Source organism: Miniopterus schreibersii, assembly GCF_964146895.1.
Source record: "Miniopterus schreibersii genome assembly, chromosome: 4".
Classification (NCBI taxonomy): domain Eukaryota; kingdom Metazoa; phylum Chordata; class Mammalia; order Chiroptera; family Miniopteridae; genus Miniopterus; species Miniopterus schreibersii.
The window spans coordinates 57,447,639-57,462,102 of record NC_138105.1 but is presented as its reverse complement, the minus strand read 5'-3'; the positions used below and the strand labels follow the sequence as shown (position 1 = coordinate 57,462,102).

The following is a 14,464-nucleotide window of genomic DNA, read 5'->3' as shown; positions in this document are numbered from 1 at the left end:
ATCATTTCTTACGTTGCTATGGTCTAGGATACTTCCAATGTAGTTTATTATATGCTATATTATATATAGTCCAACACTGTGATATTGGTAGAATTATCACTGTATGATCTTAATAAATTTTGAAAATAAACCAAGTCTTTTCTTTTGCAGTATCAGATAGTAATACTACATATATCATGGATTTCCTGTGACTACTTAAGAAGAGGATGACATGGTGCCTGGCATATGGTAAGAAATAATAAATAAATGTTACTTTAACTTTATCATTAGTATATTGCCTTGCATTACTTTTACTCTTATTGTTTGATCATAATGATTTTATTACTTTTAATATTCATATATTGTCTTAAAATTCTTGGCAACTTAATATTGCTCTTGCCTTATTATTGTAATAAATACTGCCCCCCCATCCCACTACTAATACTTAACCAATTAGTTTTTCCTTTGTTCTGTGCATCTATCTGGTCACTGCCTGAATTTATTTTGACAAGTACATGTTATCTTATTGACCAGGTTGCCACATAGTTTCTTGACATCTCCATTCAGTTTTATAGTCTTCAATCCTTATTATAGGATTATATATACCACAAAAAAGCATCTAATTACCTATCTATCATCTATATACATATTCACAATATATTTATATTGTTTCACACTTTTCAGAACATTTCACAGATGCTTAAATTATCTCTCCAAATTAGTAAGATAATTGTATAGGAAAAATCTCAGATCTCTCTGCCAAGAGGCACTCATATTATTAAAAATATAGGCTGTGAATTTATAAGTTGACCTTTTAGATCATAGCAACCTTTTCCACTGGCTCCTTCTCCCCCTCCCCCATCTCCCACCTACCTTCATTCTCCATAGAGAATTGGCCCCTCTTTCTCTTCTGGCTTGTCTTGTCTCCTAGCAGGACCCCACATTCAGTTACTCATGTCAATACTGACCCCACCAACACCTCTTACCATCTTAAAATATAAAATATTTTAGTTGTATATTTAGTCTTACCAGCTAATCTTTTACAATTTTGTTTACACTTCTACAACTATGTGTACTACAATCAAGAGAGTACCTAGGACTAAACACCAAACCCAATGACCTTTTGTAAGTCCTCACTGGCCTTAAACTATGGCTGTTAACACTGCTCATCATTTTCTCTTTTTATGAATCCAGAGTGCACTGAGTCAAATTTCATCTTTGTGCCTCACTTAACCGTGAATTGAATTATAAAGAAGAACCTATCTCAATGAGTTGTTGGAGGGTTAAATCAGTAAATGTATAGGAAACACATAGGGCCACATAAATAGCACATGATAACTGATGTTTGCTCTCTCTCTTCCAAGTTCTAAACAATCAGAGCATTTATTTCTTATAAAAACGGTTTAATCCAGCCCTATACTATAAGCATCTGTATGCATTTTCTTAACTAACAGGTTGTAAAATTATTGAAAACAGATTTGTCTCTTCATCATTTATTTGTCTCAGCATCTAGCACAGTATCGTGCACATACTCAATAAATATCTATTCTATCAATAATAAGTTGATAGAAAGGTGTTTTATCTTTACTAGGGTTATACAATATTAAGCTTCTTTATTACCTTCAATTAACATTCTAAAAACTAAGAAAAAGGTAGCAACTTCCTGCAGCCTCACCCCAACCTGTCTCATTTAGATAACAAGATGCAGCTCAATATCCACTCCCTGTAAGAACGAAGCCCTGTCGAATGGGTCCTTCTTTTCCTAAATGTTGATGATACACATAGAAAATGCTACTACACACTGCTTGTTTCTTTGTTTCTTGAATATCAATTTTATTACTAGTTAGAAAATTAAGAAAGGGCACCATGCAATATGCTTTTTCTGAAGCCCCTAACTTTACTGAAGGGAATAGTAATTACATAAAGTAGCACATGATTTTTGATAGTTTCTACACTGATTTTTAACATTTTTTCTTCAGAATAATTCATCTCCCTCATGAGCAAGATTTAAACAACAAAAATAGTTCTCAAATGCTTGTTTATACTTCATGCAGAGAAACACATGCCTGCATGTGAGTCACGGGCTTTTTCTGTTACGGGGCATGAAGATAGTCACTACAAAGAAATAGTGCTTTTTAAAAATAAAAAAATAAATCTATTGAAAACTTTAATTTCTGAATAACTTTGAATGCAGTATATGAAAAATTAAATTTTTCATAGTAAGTGATAAGAAATTTAAAATTGACAACCTGTCAAAGATTAGTTCAAAAAGTACAAAGAAAAAGCCCTTTTATTTTCTAGACCCTATTTGTTTGTTTACTCAACAGTCTTCCCTCCCAGATTTAACACATCGGTGGCAATCCGATATGATAATCATTGCTCTGCTGTGCTGTCTTGACATTGCCTTGCAAAGAGAGCTATCTGCAAATATTTATTAAACACTTATTGCCTTGCTAGAGGCAATTATTGCTTATACATGCACATACTATATATAACAATAGTCTATATCCATTAACCCTTATATGCTGTTCAAGATACTAAGCATGTCCTCACTATAACACTATAGGAAGCTAGTATCATATCCATTTGACTTAAGAAAAAACTGATCTGGGGAAGATCAAGGACTTGCTAAATAAATAACACAAAGTTCTAAGTGCTGGAATCAGAATTTGAACCCTGATCATTTGATTCCAGACCCTACACATTTACATACCAAAAGAGTAAGACAGCGAAGAAATTCTGATATTTCTCCTCAAATTAAGTTCAACTGAATTCACTTGCTGGGGAGGCATGCCAAAAATAAGGGAAAAGGAAAGCCCAACTCATTCAAACTTGGATGGCAGCCCTGGCCATTTGGTCATTTTTAATAAGATACAAATTTTCAAAATGATTGATAATAAAATACACTGTTTCTGGCTTTCTAGACTTCATGTACGGAAATAACATTGCATGAGTATTTGAGTACTCAAAATAAACTCAAAATTAGCCTTCTCAGTCCTCACTGAGACACTACCGCTCCGTGTAACAAAGAGCTGATAGGTACCTGCTGGTAGTCTAAGGCAACCACAACTCTAAGGATCACATTACCAGATCACAATGGCTTGCCCTATTTATAAACTGCAACTCTAACAGGCTAAATCCGTATTGCAATTCTCACATTGCTAAATAGATGTAAGTACTTCTAGACACAGATGCATTTCCTTTATCTCTCTCTGAACTTCTGCAGAATTATATTAATAGCATTTCAATGATGCTTCAAACTCAATTGACTAACAGTTTTTATGGGGATTCAACACAATGAAATAAGCAAGAAGTTACAAAAGTAAAAGATAATTGCAGAACATGAAATAGTTGGGTGGATTTATTTTTTCTGTATAAGTGAGACCATGTGTGTAGATGTATGCATGTGCTTGTATTGCTAACTGAATGTGTGAAATGAATACATTTAATATGAGAGTACTGCTAATCCAGCCCACCTTTTTTTCCCTCACCACACTGGAAGTAGAAAAGTTGGAGGAAATACTGATGGGATTTATTTATTGCTCTTAATATACCTTTATTTTTTCACCCTTTTCTGGGCACCTAGTTGGAGCTCAGTAGTAACAAACACCATTTCTCACTTATGTAAGTGAGAAATAGTGGTGGTAAGCATGTCTTTAATGTTCAGGTATGCCTTGGGTCTTCTCTGCAAGCACTAAATAAGTCCAGTTGTGTATGTGTGTGTGTGTGTGTGTATTTGTGCCTGTCTAAATATGTATTCTCAGTGGCAAAAATGTTTTTCATTTGTTCTTTTTTGTTGTTCACTCAAGCATTACAACAACATTTTGAGATAATTTAGGAATCGTTAGCTCTGCGGTGTGACAGATGGAGGTCATAAGGAGCAAGTATGCAGTGTCTTTATTTTTACTGTCATCTTCAGAACCTCCCTTTTCTTTGCACATTTGCACCTTTGTTTCTATGAAGGTGTTTTTATAAACAAATATGTAAACATGAAGAACAAAGTGGTCGTGTCAGATGGTCTTAAGATTTTGTAGTATCCAGGACTTACCTCTTCATCATAAGCAAGCCAAGCAAATGAGATATGAGAGTGACTGCTGGAAAGAGCATATCCAAACCCGAAACTACATGCTACTCACATTGCATAATGTCTTTTCCTTATTTTAATTAGTATTCCCTCTTCTAACGCAATTCTTTAGGTACCTTAGCTGACTTTTATCAGTATAAAAGTATTACAAGGGAGACACATTTGAAAACTTCCCGAAAGGTTGTCCTGGCTACCTCTAACAAAACTTAGTTACCAGACAAAACTCAATTCTCTTCTCTACGCCTCTTAAATTGTCCAAACTTTCTCAGCCTTTTCGCTATATATTCCACCCTAGATTTGATTTCTTCTATGGAAAAAAAAATGCAACACATGGGAGGCCAATTGATTAGGCACAGCTTGCCCAACTCAGCAATGAGCAGGGGGGAAAACAAAACAAAAAACAATCTCATTTTTTTACAAGATTGTAAACAGAAAGACTGTGTTTTACATTGTCTCCAATGGCACAAGGTAATGAAAATCATGTTTTGATCTACTAGGTCACAGCAAATAATTAAGACACTTGTTACAGTCGTCTGTGTGGTGCGATCCTGTAACAAGTCAGAATGGATTTTCCATAAATTCAAGAAAAGGTCCTCAAAACCCTAATTTTAAAATCTACATCTTAGCTAATTAAGAACAGTGTGGCTCACATCAATGCAATTTCACATCTAGTGTGTTGATAATGTAGCATCCTGAGTACAAGAGGAGAAAAAAATCTTTTTTTCCTCCTGTCCTTAGCTTTTCCAATAAATAAGGTGTTCGCTGAAAAAGAAACACAGACACACCCTCCAGCTTTTGTGACACTATGACAAATGAAAGTATGTTTGCATACACTGGGTACCAATTATCTGACATTTTCCCATCATAAAACAACAAGTTTAAAATACCACAAAAAATGTTCTTGGCTAAAAGGAAGAATCCCCCCAAAGTGTGGAGCTAACATTAGAAGGGGTGGAAAAAGATGCTGAGGAATCTCTTTCATTGGAGCTTAAGTTTCAAGTCTACCACATGTAGCTTACATGTGGATCTAACTAAAAACAACATACTACCTCACAATATTTTCCATATCCAAGGTGTGATCTCAGGACCGTATGCATCATCTTATGAGGCAAGCACGATTAGTCGTATTTTACAAAGAGCAATTTGGAATTACAAAGAAATAAGAAGGTTGTACAATTTAAAAGTGACTTGAGTGTCTAGTTTTTGTTTGTTTGGTTGGTTTTTAATGTGGTAAAAAAATACAGGCCAAACATATGTTTCTAAAATCATTCTGAACAATTCTGAAAATATCTGATTTAAAACTCTGAGATTTTTCATCCCAGGTTTTATTTCAAATAATGCAAAAACCTCTTCATATTCTGAGTATTCTTGAATTATTTCTACAACTCATACTGTTTGCAATTTAGTTGCTAAACTATTTTACCGCTTCTTTATCAATCTTTCCAATATATTCAAGTGTTTTGGAGTCATTTTTATTTACTTATATTTGCATAAATGATTAGGAAGAAATATATAATACTGAATAGAGTAGTTTTGCTCTAAAATATTGCTTGGTTCTAATTACCATCTTAATGTACAGCTTAAAGAAGGTCTAAATATATAACTTTAATTGCAGCTAAAACCAAAGAAGAATGGCTATTCAAATTATGTTAAATAAAATTTAGAATTATTATATAATAATCATACAGTAATCATCAGTTAAATATTATATTCATTATCAATAAATAGTTGTAATATATTGTATATATTTCTAAACTACATAAAGGAGATAATTACACCATCCCAATAACAAAAAAGTGGCAAAATTAACTCAACTGAAAATAACATATTACATTTATGATTGATAATTTAATGACATCTAAAAAAAGATAAATTTATTTTTAAATTTTTATAAAACCTTACAAACTGCAAAAGCTTAATATTTATCTCAGCCTATTTCCAAATTTGCAGAGTCCAAACAATAAAATAAACCTTTTAATTATTGCATGATAACACTATTTTTTCAATCTTCTTTGGTTGTATAAAAGAAAAAACTTTTAGATAAATAATTTGGGAATTTTTATTTCATATTTTTTTTCTTTTCTGTAAAATAGATGGAGCAGATATTTAAACATTATGGGACATAAATATTACTTTTAATGTAAAATGATAATAAATACTTACAATAAATTGTAATAGTATAAAAGATGAGAAATATGTAAAATATCAAACAACATGAAAATTAATATACAGTTTTGATCAGTGTTTTTTGTTTTTACCTCCCTTTAATTTACCTTAGATAAGTTAAATTATTATGTGAAATATTATTTATATAATAAACACTATTTATACTGAATAGTAGACAAACTATTAGTGATGTGCTCTGATAAAATACAAACTAAGAGTATTTTAAAAGTATTAGCCATTCTGTGATTTTGAGTTTCCACAAATTAAAGTCTTTCCCTAACATCCACTGTAATAATTAAACTACATAAAATAGTGAAAGTGTTCAACTCCTATTAGCACTGCCAGGCCACAGTTAAAACCACAACTGCTGTTTGACACATAACTGCTGTAAAAATAGACCTCTCACTTGGGCACGTGACTTGTTTTGAATAGCTTCATTACTTATTGCTTTCAGTGCCCCAATCAGCACATAATCCTTAGCCTCAGCATTTTACAACTTGGTGATAAATATAGTAAAAGATGGCTTTTGAGGAAAATTTTATCAATTAACCAAGAAAATGTCTTTTAAAAATAAATTGCTAAATTTAATTAACACATTACCCAATAGTCAAAGTGTATGCTTCAGTTGAAAACCTCTGTATTTAGCTGACTTACTAACATTGAAATATATATATATTGGCAAAATATTACATCACAATATTAAGCATGTTTATCACTGCAAGCCACTTTTTATCTTGTGAATTGAATATGTGTGTGTATATAAAACTTAACTTTTACTTATCGGATACTTGTATAATGATGGCAACATACCCGAATTATCTTTCCAGTTGTATTTAATAACATAATAAAATCAATAAAAGCTTACCTTTTCCTGTTTTACAATGAATTCTGTATTTCGTAAGTGATTAATTTCTAGTTTTTAAACTTGATTTTGTATCTATAAAAAGTATTCATTTTAAAACCATTATTTAGGCTAATACTAAAGCACACAATTGACATTCATTTTATGACATTTACTACTACCTTTTCTTTATTCTTGGTTTCAAAACTGTTACATAGGGTTAGTAAACTGGAATGTCACAAAATAACCTATCTTGTTATGTATTCTACAGCATTTGACACTTTGAGAAACAGCTCACTTCTCTTACCACTTCATGCCTTTTATGCCCATTAACTTATCTGATATTGAGTATAATTTTACTACAGAAGACCCAGAAACAAGGAAACCATTTTTGAAGATTATAATAGCCAGTAAGAGAGTTGATTTGCTGTATTTTATATTTTTATGCCACTGGAAATACAAATTTCTCATTATAAGTCAAAATTCATAGGGCCAGTATCAAAGTTGTAAAGATCTCATTGATAAGATCAATTAGTGTTTAACGTTAGCTATGCCAGCAAATATTCCAGATGGTTATTGTTAATTGAATGAGCAAAATTCAAGAAAAAAACAAACACATTTTGTTTTTGTTATTTTATCAATGTTGGAATGGAAGTTTTACATAATAGTGTATTAATTACCAATGTCAATAAAATCTCATTTCATATCAAGGGTTGGAGAAATAAGTGATCTAAATAGGAGGAAAAAAAAGTTTAACATCCAAAGTGTCCATGTCCGTTTTTTCATTGCAATTGCGGAACAGACTACACTTTAAATCAAAGTTCTATCTATATTAGAAAGAACAACAGAGATCAACAACTAAATGAAAATACATCAGCATTTTCCCTCAAAATTCCAACCCACCAAAAATCCATAGGCAACAAGATATCTTTAGAGTTTAGCAACTGGTAATGATTACTTGTCATAATGAAAGAGCAGATTACTTCCATATATTTCACAACTAACCACTTGCTGTGTGAAAAGAAATTAAACTTTGTTAAGTATAAGAACAAATATTTGATTGCCATTAGTGTATATATATTGCTGTTTTTCACAAATGGACCACTTAAGCACTTTCTATGTGTGGGAGGTACGTAGTGTACATGAGTGATGACCCTTGAAATTAAAAATATTAATATTCCGAGGTGATGCACAGGACCAACTGAAAAGGTGTTATATCAATATCATGAAGAAGGCTGCATTCTGTTGTTAAAAGTTTAATTACAGAAACTGTTTTATTTATTAATAAACAAGGAATTCAACAATACTGAATTTCATCAACATTATGAGAAGGATGTTTTGCATTATTGCTCACTAAGAAAGATAGTTATTTTGATCCATGTTAAGTCAAGAGCAATGCACATACTAATGGACTGCATACTAAGTAAAAAGAAAACATACCGCACTACATGGTATTTCCAATTCACTACATGGTATTTCCGATTCAAAGGAAAGCTTTTAACAACAAACTGTTATCACCAGGCTGCGAAACTGAAGGGACATGCTTGATAACTCTGCCTGTCTACCCCACCCTACCACCTTAGCAACAGGGGAGAAGAAACAGAGATCTTAAGTTTCCACAGGGTAAAAAGCTGTTGCTAAGCAAAAATAACAACCAAAAATATAGAAAACTGTAGTTCGGTTTTTGATAACTACTTCACAATTTTAATGGTTTGATTTGCCCAGTTCAATATACACACCCAAAGCAGATAAAAGGCAAACACAAATCTCTGTGATCAACTTGCACCAAACCTACTCCCACATCCCACAAGTAAGCAGTTACCTTTCACCCAGCTCAAGATAAAACCGACCCCAAGACCAATTGTGAAAGATCATCTTTACTTCTGGAGCTCTCTTACCCTTCTTCTCTAGTTCATTCTACATTTCACAATGTCATTGACTCTGATCTTAAAACAACTACTTGCCTAAACCCCAAAGTCTCTAGAATTGTAACATCAGTTCTGTAAAGACTGGGGAGGAAACCCAGCGTTCCCCCCCCACCCCCCTGACCCCCCACCTGCCCCCCAGTGCCCCGCAGGTGGCAGCCTGCCTTACCAGTATTCCTGTGATCGTTCTCTGGGTGGTACTTACCTGCTGCTCCCCAGGCTCCGTAGATTTCACCAGGTGCTTTTCCTTGTACAGAGACCAGAGGCCAATGTTGGGCAGGAATATTAACGCCACCATGAATAACAAAGTCATCTGCAGAAATCTCTTCTGTTTCCTCTTCATTGCAAATGATAGCAGATGTGAAAAGTTAAAGGAGATGGTTCCCTGACTGCTCCGTGTGAGTAATGCCACAGTCCTTTCCTCTCCCCCGCGAAGCACCAGAAACTGAGTAGCTAAAAACTTTTGTTGCGTGCTCAGCACCAATCTGCACGACTCAGAGGGAGTGGGGCATCTGCAGAACAAACGCACAGTTACTTTCCCCCCAGAAAACCATGACGATGGCATAATCTACTGGCTTAGAAGTAAGTGAGTTGACCGGGGAAATCATCCAGCCTACTGACCTCCATTCATATAAAGCGATGGAGTAAATATAATTGTCTCATAGACCGATCGGAAGTTATGAAGAGCCACTGGCATGCTAGATCCTTACGGAAACGGGAGTTTGGGTGTGTTTTTCCCCCTTAGCGTGGGGGTGTGGGGGGCCGGGTTGGGGAGGAGCGGGTAAGTAATGAGAACCGCGTGGGAGTCAGCGGCTCAGCCCCAGCAAGTGTCAGGAAGAAAGGTCTCCGCTTTTGACATTGGAGCATCACCCTCCCCCTCTTCCCTGAACGCCTCCTGCTACGTTCCCCGGGGATAACCCACCTGAACTCAAGTTGAACTCCCTCCGAAGCCAGCGTGCTCGTGCGCTCCACGGGGACGCAGGGACACGGGGTCCCGGGGAACTCCTGTTTGGAGAGAGGTCCACAAACTCCTGGATGCTCAGCCGCCGCCACCGCTCGTCCCCAGGCAGAGGCGGCGACCCGGGAAGCTGGGGGCGCGGAGGCTACAGATGTCAGCGGGCGCACCGGGAGGCGGAGGCGCGCGCGTTTCCGCGGGCAGCCCTCGGAATGCGATCTTCCTGGAAGTAAGCGCTCTGCCCATCAATCTCTCCCCTTCCTCCGGTGACGCGCTCACGTCCCGCTGTTCATGTTACCATTATTTTCCGGCAACTGAGCGAATGGAGAGGAACGCCAGGAGCACCTGAAAGGGCACTGCCTTCAGTCTGTGTCCCCTCCTCGCGGGAAGGGGGCGGAGGGCGAAGCCCAGCCTGAGCTGGGGTTGCAGGGAGCGAGGGCGCCGGGGAGGGCGAGCTGGCAGGAAAGACGCGGCGCCGCCCCCAGCCGCGCTCCAGGCTCGCGGCGCCCAGCCTTCCGCCGGGACTGTGCGGTGCCGACCACGTGCGGGCGCCGGGCAGGCAGGGAGGGCGGGCCGCGGGAGGGGGTGGGCAGTTCCTCGCGGCTCCCAGATCCTATATAAACAAACCTGGGCGGAGGCGAAGGAGGCGGCGCGGACGCCGCGGGAGGAAGACTTCGCGCGCTCAGCCTGCGCGGACACGCGGATACTCTGTCCAGGCCTTTTCCCCGGCAACTTGGGACCGGCTGAGCTAGCACCTCCCCCGCTCGTCTTACCCCACAGGCGCCAGGCCAGAGATTCCCGAGGAAAAGTCGGCGGCTGCTCGCGGGTTTGCCCCGGATTCCTCCATGGTGCCTGCGGGAGCGCGGCGAGCGGGCCGGCGGCCGCGGGGAGGCGGAGGCGGACGTGGGCAGGTCCCGCCGAGAGGGGTTCCCCGCGCCGTGGGCTCCTCGGCTCAGGCCAGGTACGTGCGGGGAGAGGAGGAGGAAGAGGGTGCCGAGTGGAGGCAGGGGCGAAGCTCGGGGCGCTCGGGCAGCAGCTTCTGAAGTGGCGCCGAAAGACCCGCGCGGCTGGACTTGGGTCTGCAAACACCAGGGGCCCGGTTAAGATTTGGCGGCGGCGCCCTGCTCCTCCCCCCGCCCTGCTCATCAGCACCCCGCGCTCCTTATTGAAAGGGCCACCTGTCCCTCTGACCCCCCCCCCCACTCCTCAAATGATACCCGGAAAATGTGGGGATCTAGGTAAGCCGGGCAGAAGGGCCGCCTCCGGCTCCCTCACGTGAAGGTGCCCCAGCGCCCCCGAGCGCACACGCACGAACCTGTGGCCGCCTCTCCTGGAGACCCGCGGGCCTGGCGCGCGCTGGGGCTTCTCGGGGGCGGGAGCTCGTGACTCCCGAAGGGACGGGGACTTAGATGAGGCGACAGACGCATGCAGCGCCCGCTGTGTCAGCCTGCCTAGAACTGGAAAGAAACCACACGGTCATCTCTTTGTTACAGCCTAGATGGGATGCCCACAGGCCGGGGAGCGAGGGGGCGGTGGGATCCAGAGCGGTAGGGTACCCTTCCTCCCTCCCGCTCCCGTTGTCTCTCCCCCCTCCGGGTCTCCTCCCCCGCCCTCTGCCTCCCACTTCTTTTCTCTCTGCCCTGTCTCACTTAAGAAAGACCGAGATCTCAGTGAGTTATGCCTTCAACTTCTCATGTTATAATTTTTAAATGTATTTGAACAATATGTATTGACGGTATGACTGCAGGAATAAAGCTTTGTGCCGAAATACCTGGTTTTGTGAATCACTTGCATTTCAAAATAGTATACAAACACATTCCATGAATGTTTTTGAAGATGTCCTTTGGGTAAAGACCAATTACCTTTCAGTTTTACAGGTGCCACCTCAGAAGCAAGGGACAGAATTCCTCACCACCACACACACGCACACACACAGCCTTTTGTACTCTGCATTATTTTCTAACCCCCTTTTTCTGTCTTAGTAAGTGCAGTTCTGAAACAGAAGTATGGATCCTGGGAAGCAACATAGCTGGGAGGGGTTCGCTGGGAGGGCTATCTGGTCCTCAATAAAAGGTTTTTGGAGAATTGTTTAAATATATTAGATATGTTCTCTCTTATAGTGATTAACAATTAAAAAGTAAAAAACTCAAAAGTGCACTTGGAATTAAAATATTAAAAATCCCTCACATTTTAAATAATACCAGTTTCTATAAACCTTTAAAAAAATAAAAAAAAGTCTTGGTTCACAAAAACATATTAATCCACTCTACTTACTAAATCCAGATGTTGACTTGCACATCGAGTACATGCAGAATACATGGTCAAACTGGCAGGATAAAATTACCCCTGCTTTTACCGTGTATTTTCAGATAATCACTTTTTTCTCTACATGTTAAATTTATCTATTTATTTGTTTGAGATCATAATTCCCCTTTAATCTAGTCTCCCTTTACAACTCCACATATAAATTTCCAATAGATGTCAATACTTATAACTAAAACTGACATTTTAGGTTGAGTTTACAAAAAAACAACAACCCTCAATGACAGTTAATTCATTTGTTCAGATAATCCAGATTAAAAGATTACATGCACACACTCCTTAAATGGGTTGTGAAAATGGGCTTAATCAAAATCCTTATATCTTTTAAATTTGTCTTACATCCAGAGATGCCCCTTTTCCCCCATTTGCTGCTCCATTTTGTTATGATTCAATGGGCAACCTCAGGCAATGAGTCCCGTGTGCCTAGCAATGGTTTAATATCTCTATAGGGACACATGGAAAAAAAATAGAGCCATATCTGTGACCTAGAAGAGCTTAAAGCTCAGTTGAAAGTCCAATTTAAAGGCAATTGAAATAAAGTACAAAAGCTTAGCTGTTTGTAGGAACCTTTAATTGAACCAAGCTTAAGCCCTACCTTGAAAGAAATAGAAGAATATTGCTTTATTTATGGTTCTACTCCAGTTTTATGACTTAAAACAACTATTTGACTATCTCATGAATGTGTGGATTTGAATGGGTTCTGCTGGGTGGTTCTACTTCATGTGATATAGGCTGGGGCCTGGGGGTTGATCTGGATGGGCCAAGATGATTCCCTCACATGCTAGCAGTTGGCACTGTCAGCTCTAAGTTCAAGAGGGTCAGTTGCAGCCACTCAGGGCTCCACTACATGGCTCCACCACATGGCTCCACCACGTGGCCTGGGCTTCTCACAACATGGTAGTTGAAATCCAGAAGGGAACTTCTCAAAAATCTGTGTTCCAAGAGGGAGAAAAACAATCTGCCAAATCCTTTTCAAGGCCCATTATTGGTACAACCTCACTTCTGCAATGGTCACAAGACAAGCCCCAATTCAAGGGCAGTGGGCAAAGATAAAATTGACATCTCAATGAGAGATTTGAGAATGTGTGGCCGCTTTCAATCCACTACATATTTTCAAAGGCACATAGGTAGAAATTCACAAGGAAGGCTTAACCAGACTAGACAGTGGGTGACAGGGAGTAGAAGGAAAGGTTGTCATAGTTTGGGTTGAGTCAAATTATTGTTACTACAAAGATAGTAAACTGGATTTGTTTCAGTTTAAAAGTAGATTTACTGCTCTGGCTGGGTGGCTCAGTTGGTTGCAGTGTTGTCCCATACACCAAAAGGTTATGGGTTCAATTCCCAGTCAGGGCACATGCCAGGTTGCAGGCGTGATCCCCAGTAGGGGGCATGAAGGAGGCAGCAGATCAATGATTCTCTCATCACTGATGTTTCTATCTCTCTCTCTCCCTCTCCCTTCCTCTCTCTAAAGTCAATAAGGATATATATTTTTTAAAAATATATTTATTTTAAGGTTACATTAGTGTATTAGCTACATCTTTAAGTGGTATTATTAAAATTTATCAGTAAAACAATAGCCTGCTCTACCTTGAATTAATATAGTGGTGTTTATTTTCACTTAAATATGAGTTTTTTCAAGTTTTTATTAGAAAGCACAGACACTAGAGCATAAAGATGATGTGTCTAGAAATAAAAATGTATTCCATTCTTATTTTATCTAATAATGATATCTGGAACATGAATGTTTCCATTGAATAAACTACTAGAATACTTTATTACCCTACCTTTGGCTAAGTTAACTCAGTTTTTTGTCATTTTGTATTTTTTTGGGCGGGGGGGGAAGATTCTGAAATAAAAACTGGAGATGAATATACTATATAGTAATTTTAATAAAAGTTAAATTAGGCAATTCATTTTGTGTAATTAAATAGACACATATTACAGAAATTCTCTTCAATGGTTTTCTAGAATTTTAATGTTTATCTCTACAAAATAGGGAAATTAAGAGTCAACTTAAATATTAAAGCGTGATATTATCCAGTCTCTAGCATTGCTGAAATTCTTCACTAAAACCCCCCTGAGTCAATTTCTATAATATGTATGCAAGTGCTGTTGTAGCAGAGGATATGGAGATGAAAATTCTTAGGGAATTTTCAGCACCATAAGGGATTTAAGAGGTGTTTGCAATTAAA

At 38.6% G+C, this 14,464-nt stretch overlaps 1 protein-coding gene and 1 long non-coding RNA gene across 3 annotated transcripts in view; one reads left to right on the top strand and one right to left on the bottom strand.

Annotated features, from left to right (window-relative positions):
• Positions 1-10,535, bottom strand: part of GALNTL6 (polypeptide N-acetylgalactosaminyltransferase like 6) — a 762,501-nt gene extending 751,966 nt beyond the window's left edge. Inside the window, exons 1-2 of one of the 2 annotated variants that reach the window (XM_081135404.1) lie at positions 9,918-10,535; positions 9,201-9,507 (exon numbers count right to left, since the gene is read on the bottom strand). In XM_081135404.1, the coding sequence (XP_080991530.1) occupies positions 9,201-9,338 (138 nt within the window). In that variant the 5' untranslated portion in view covers positions 9,339-9,507; positions 9,918-10,535. The remainder of the gene's footprint in view (positions 1-9,200; positions 9,508-9,917) is intronic. The other variant, XM_081135405.1, reaches the window with a different exon arrangement.
• Positions 10,105-11,529, top strand: LOC308556221. Its single transcript, XR_013998692.1, has 3 exons — positions 10,105-10,179; positions 10,731-10,911; positions 11,444-11,529. It is a non-coding gene; the product is annotated as an uncharacterized lncRNA (long non-coding RNA).
• Positions 11,530-14,464: the final 2,935 nt, after the last annotated feature.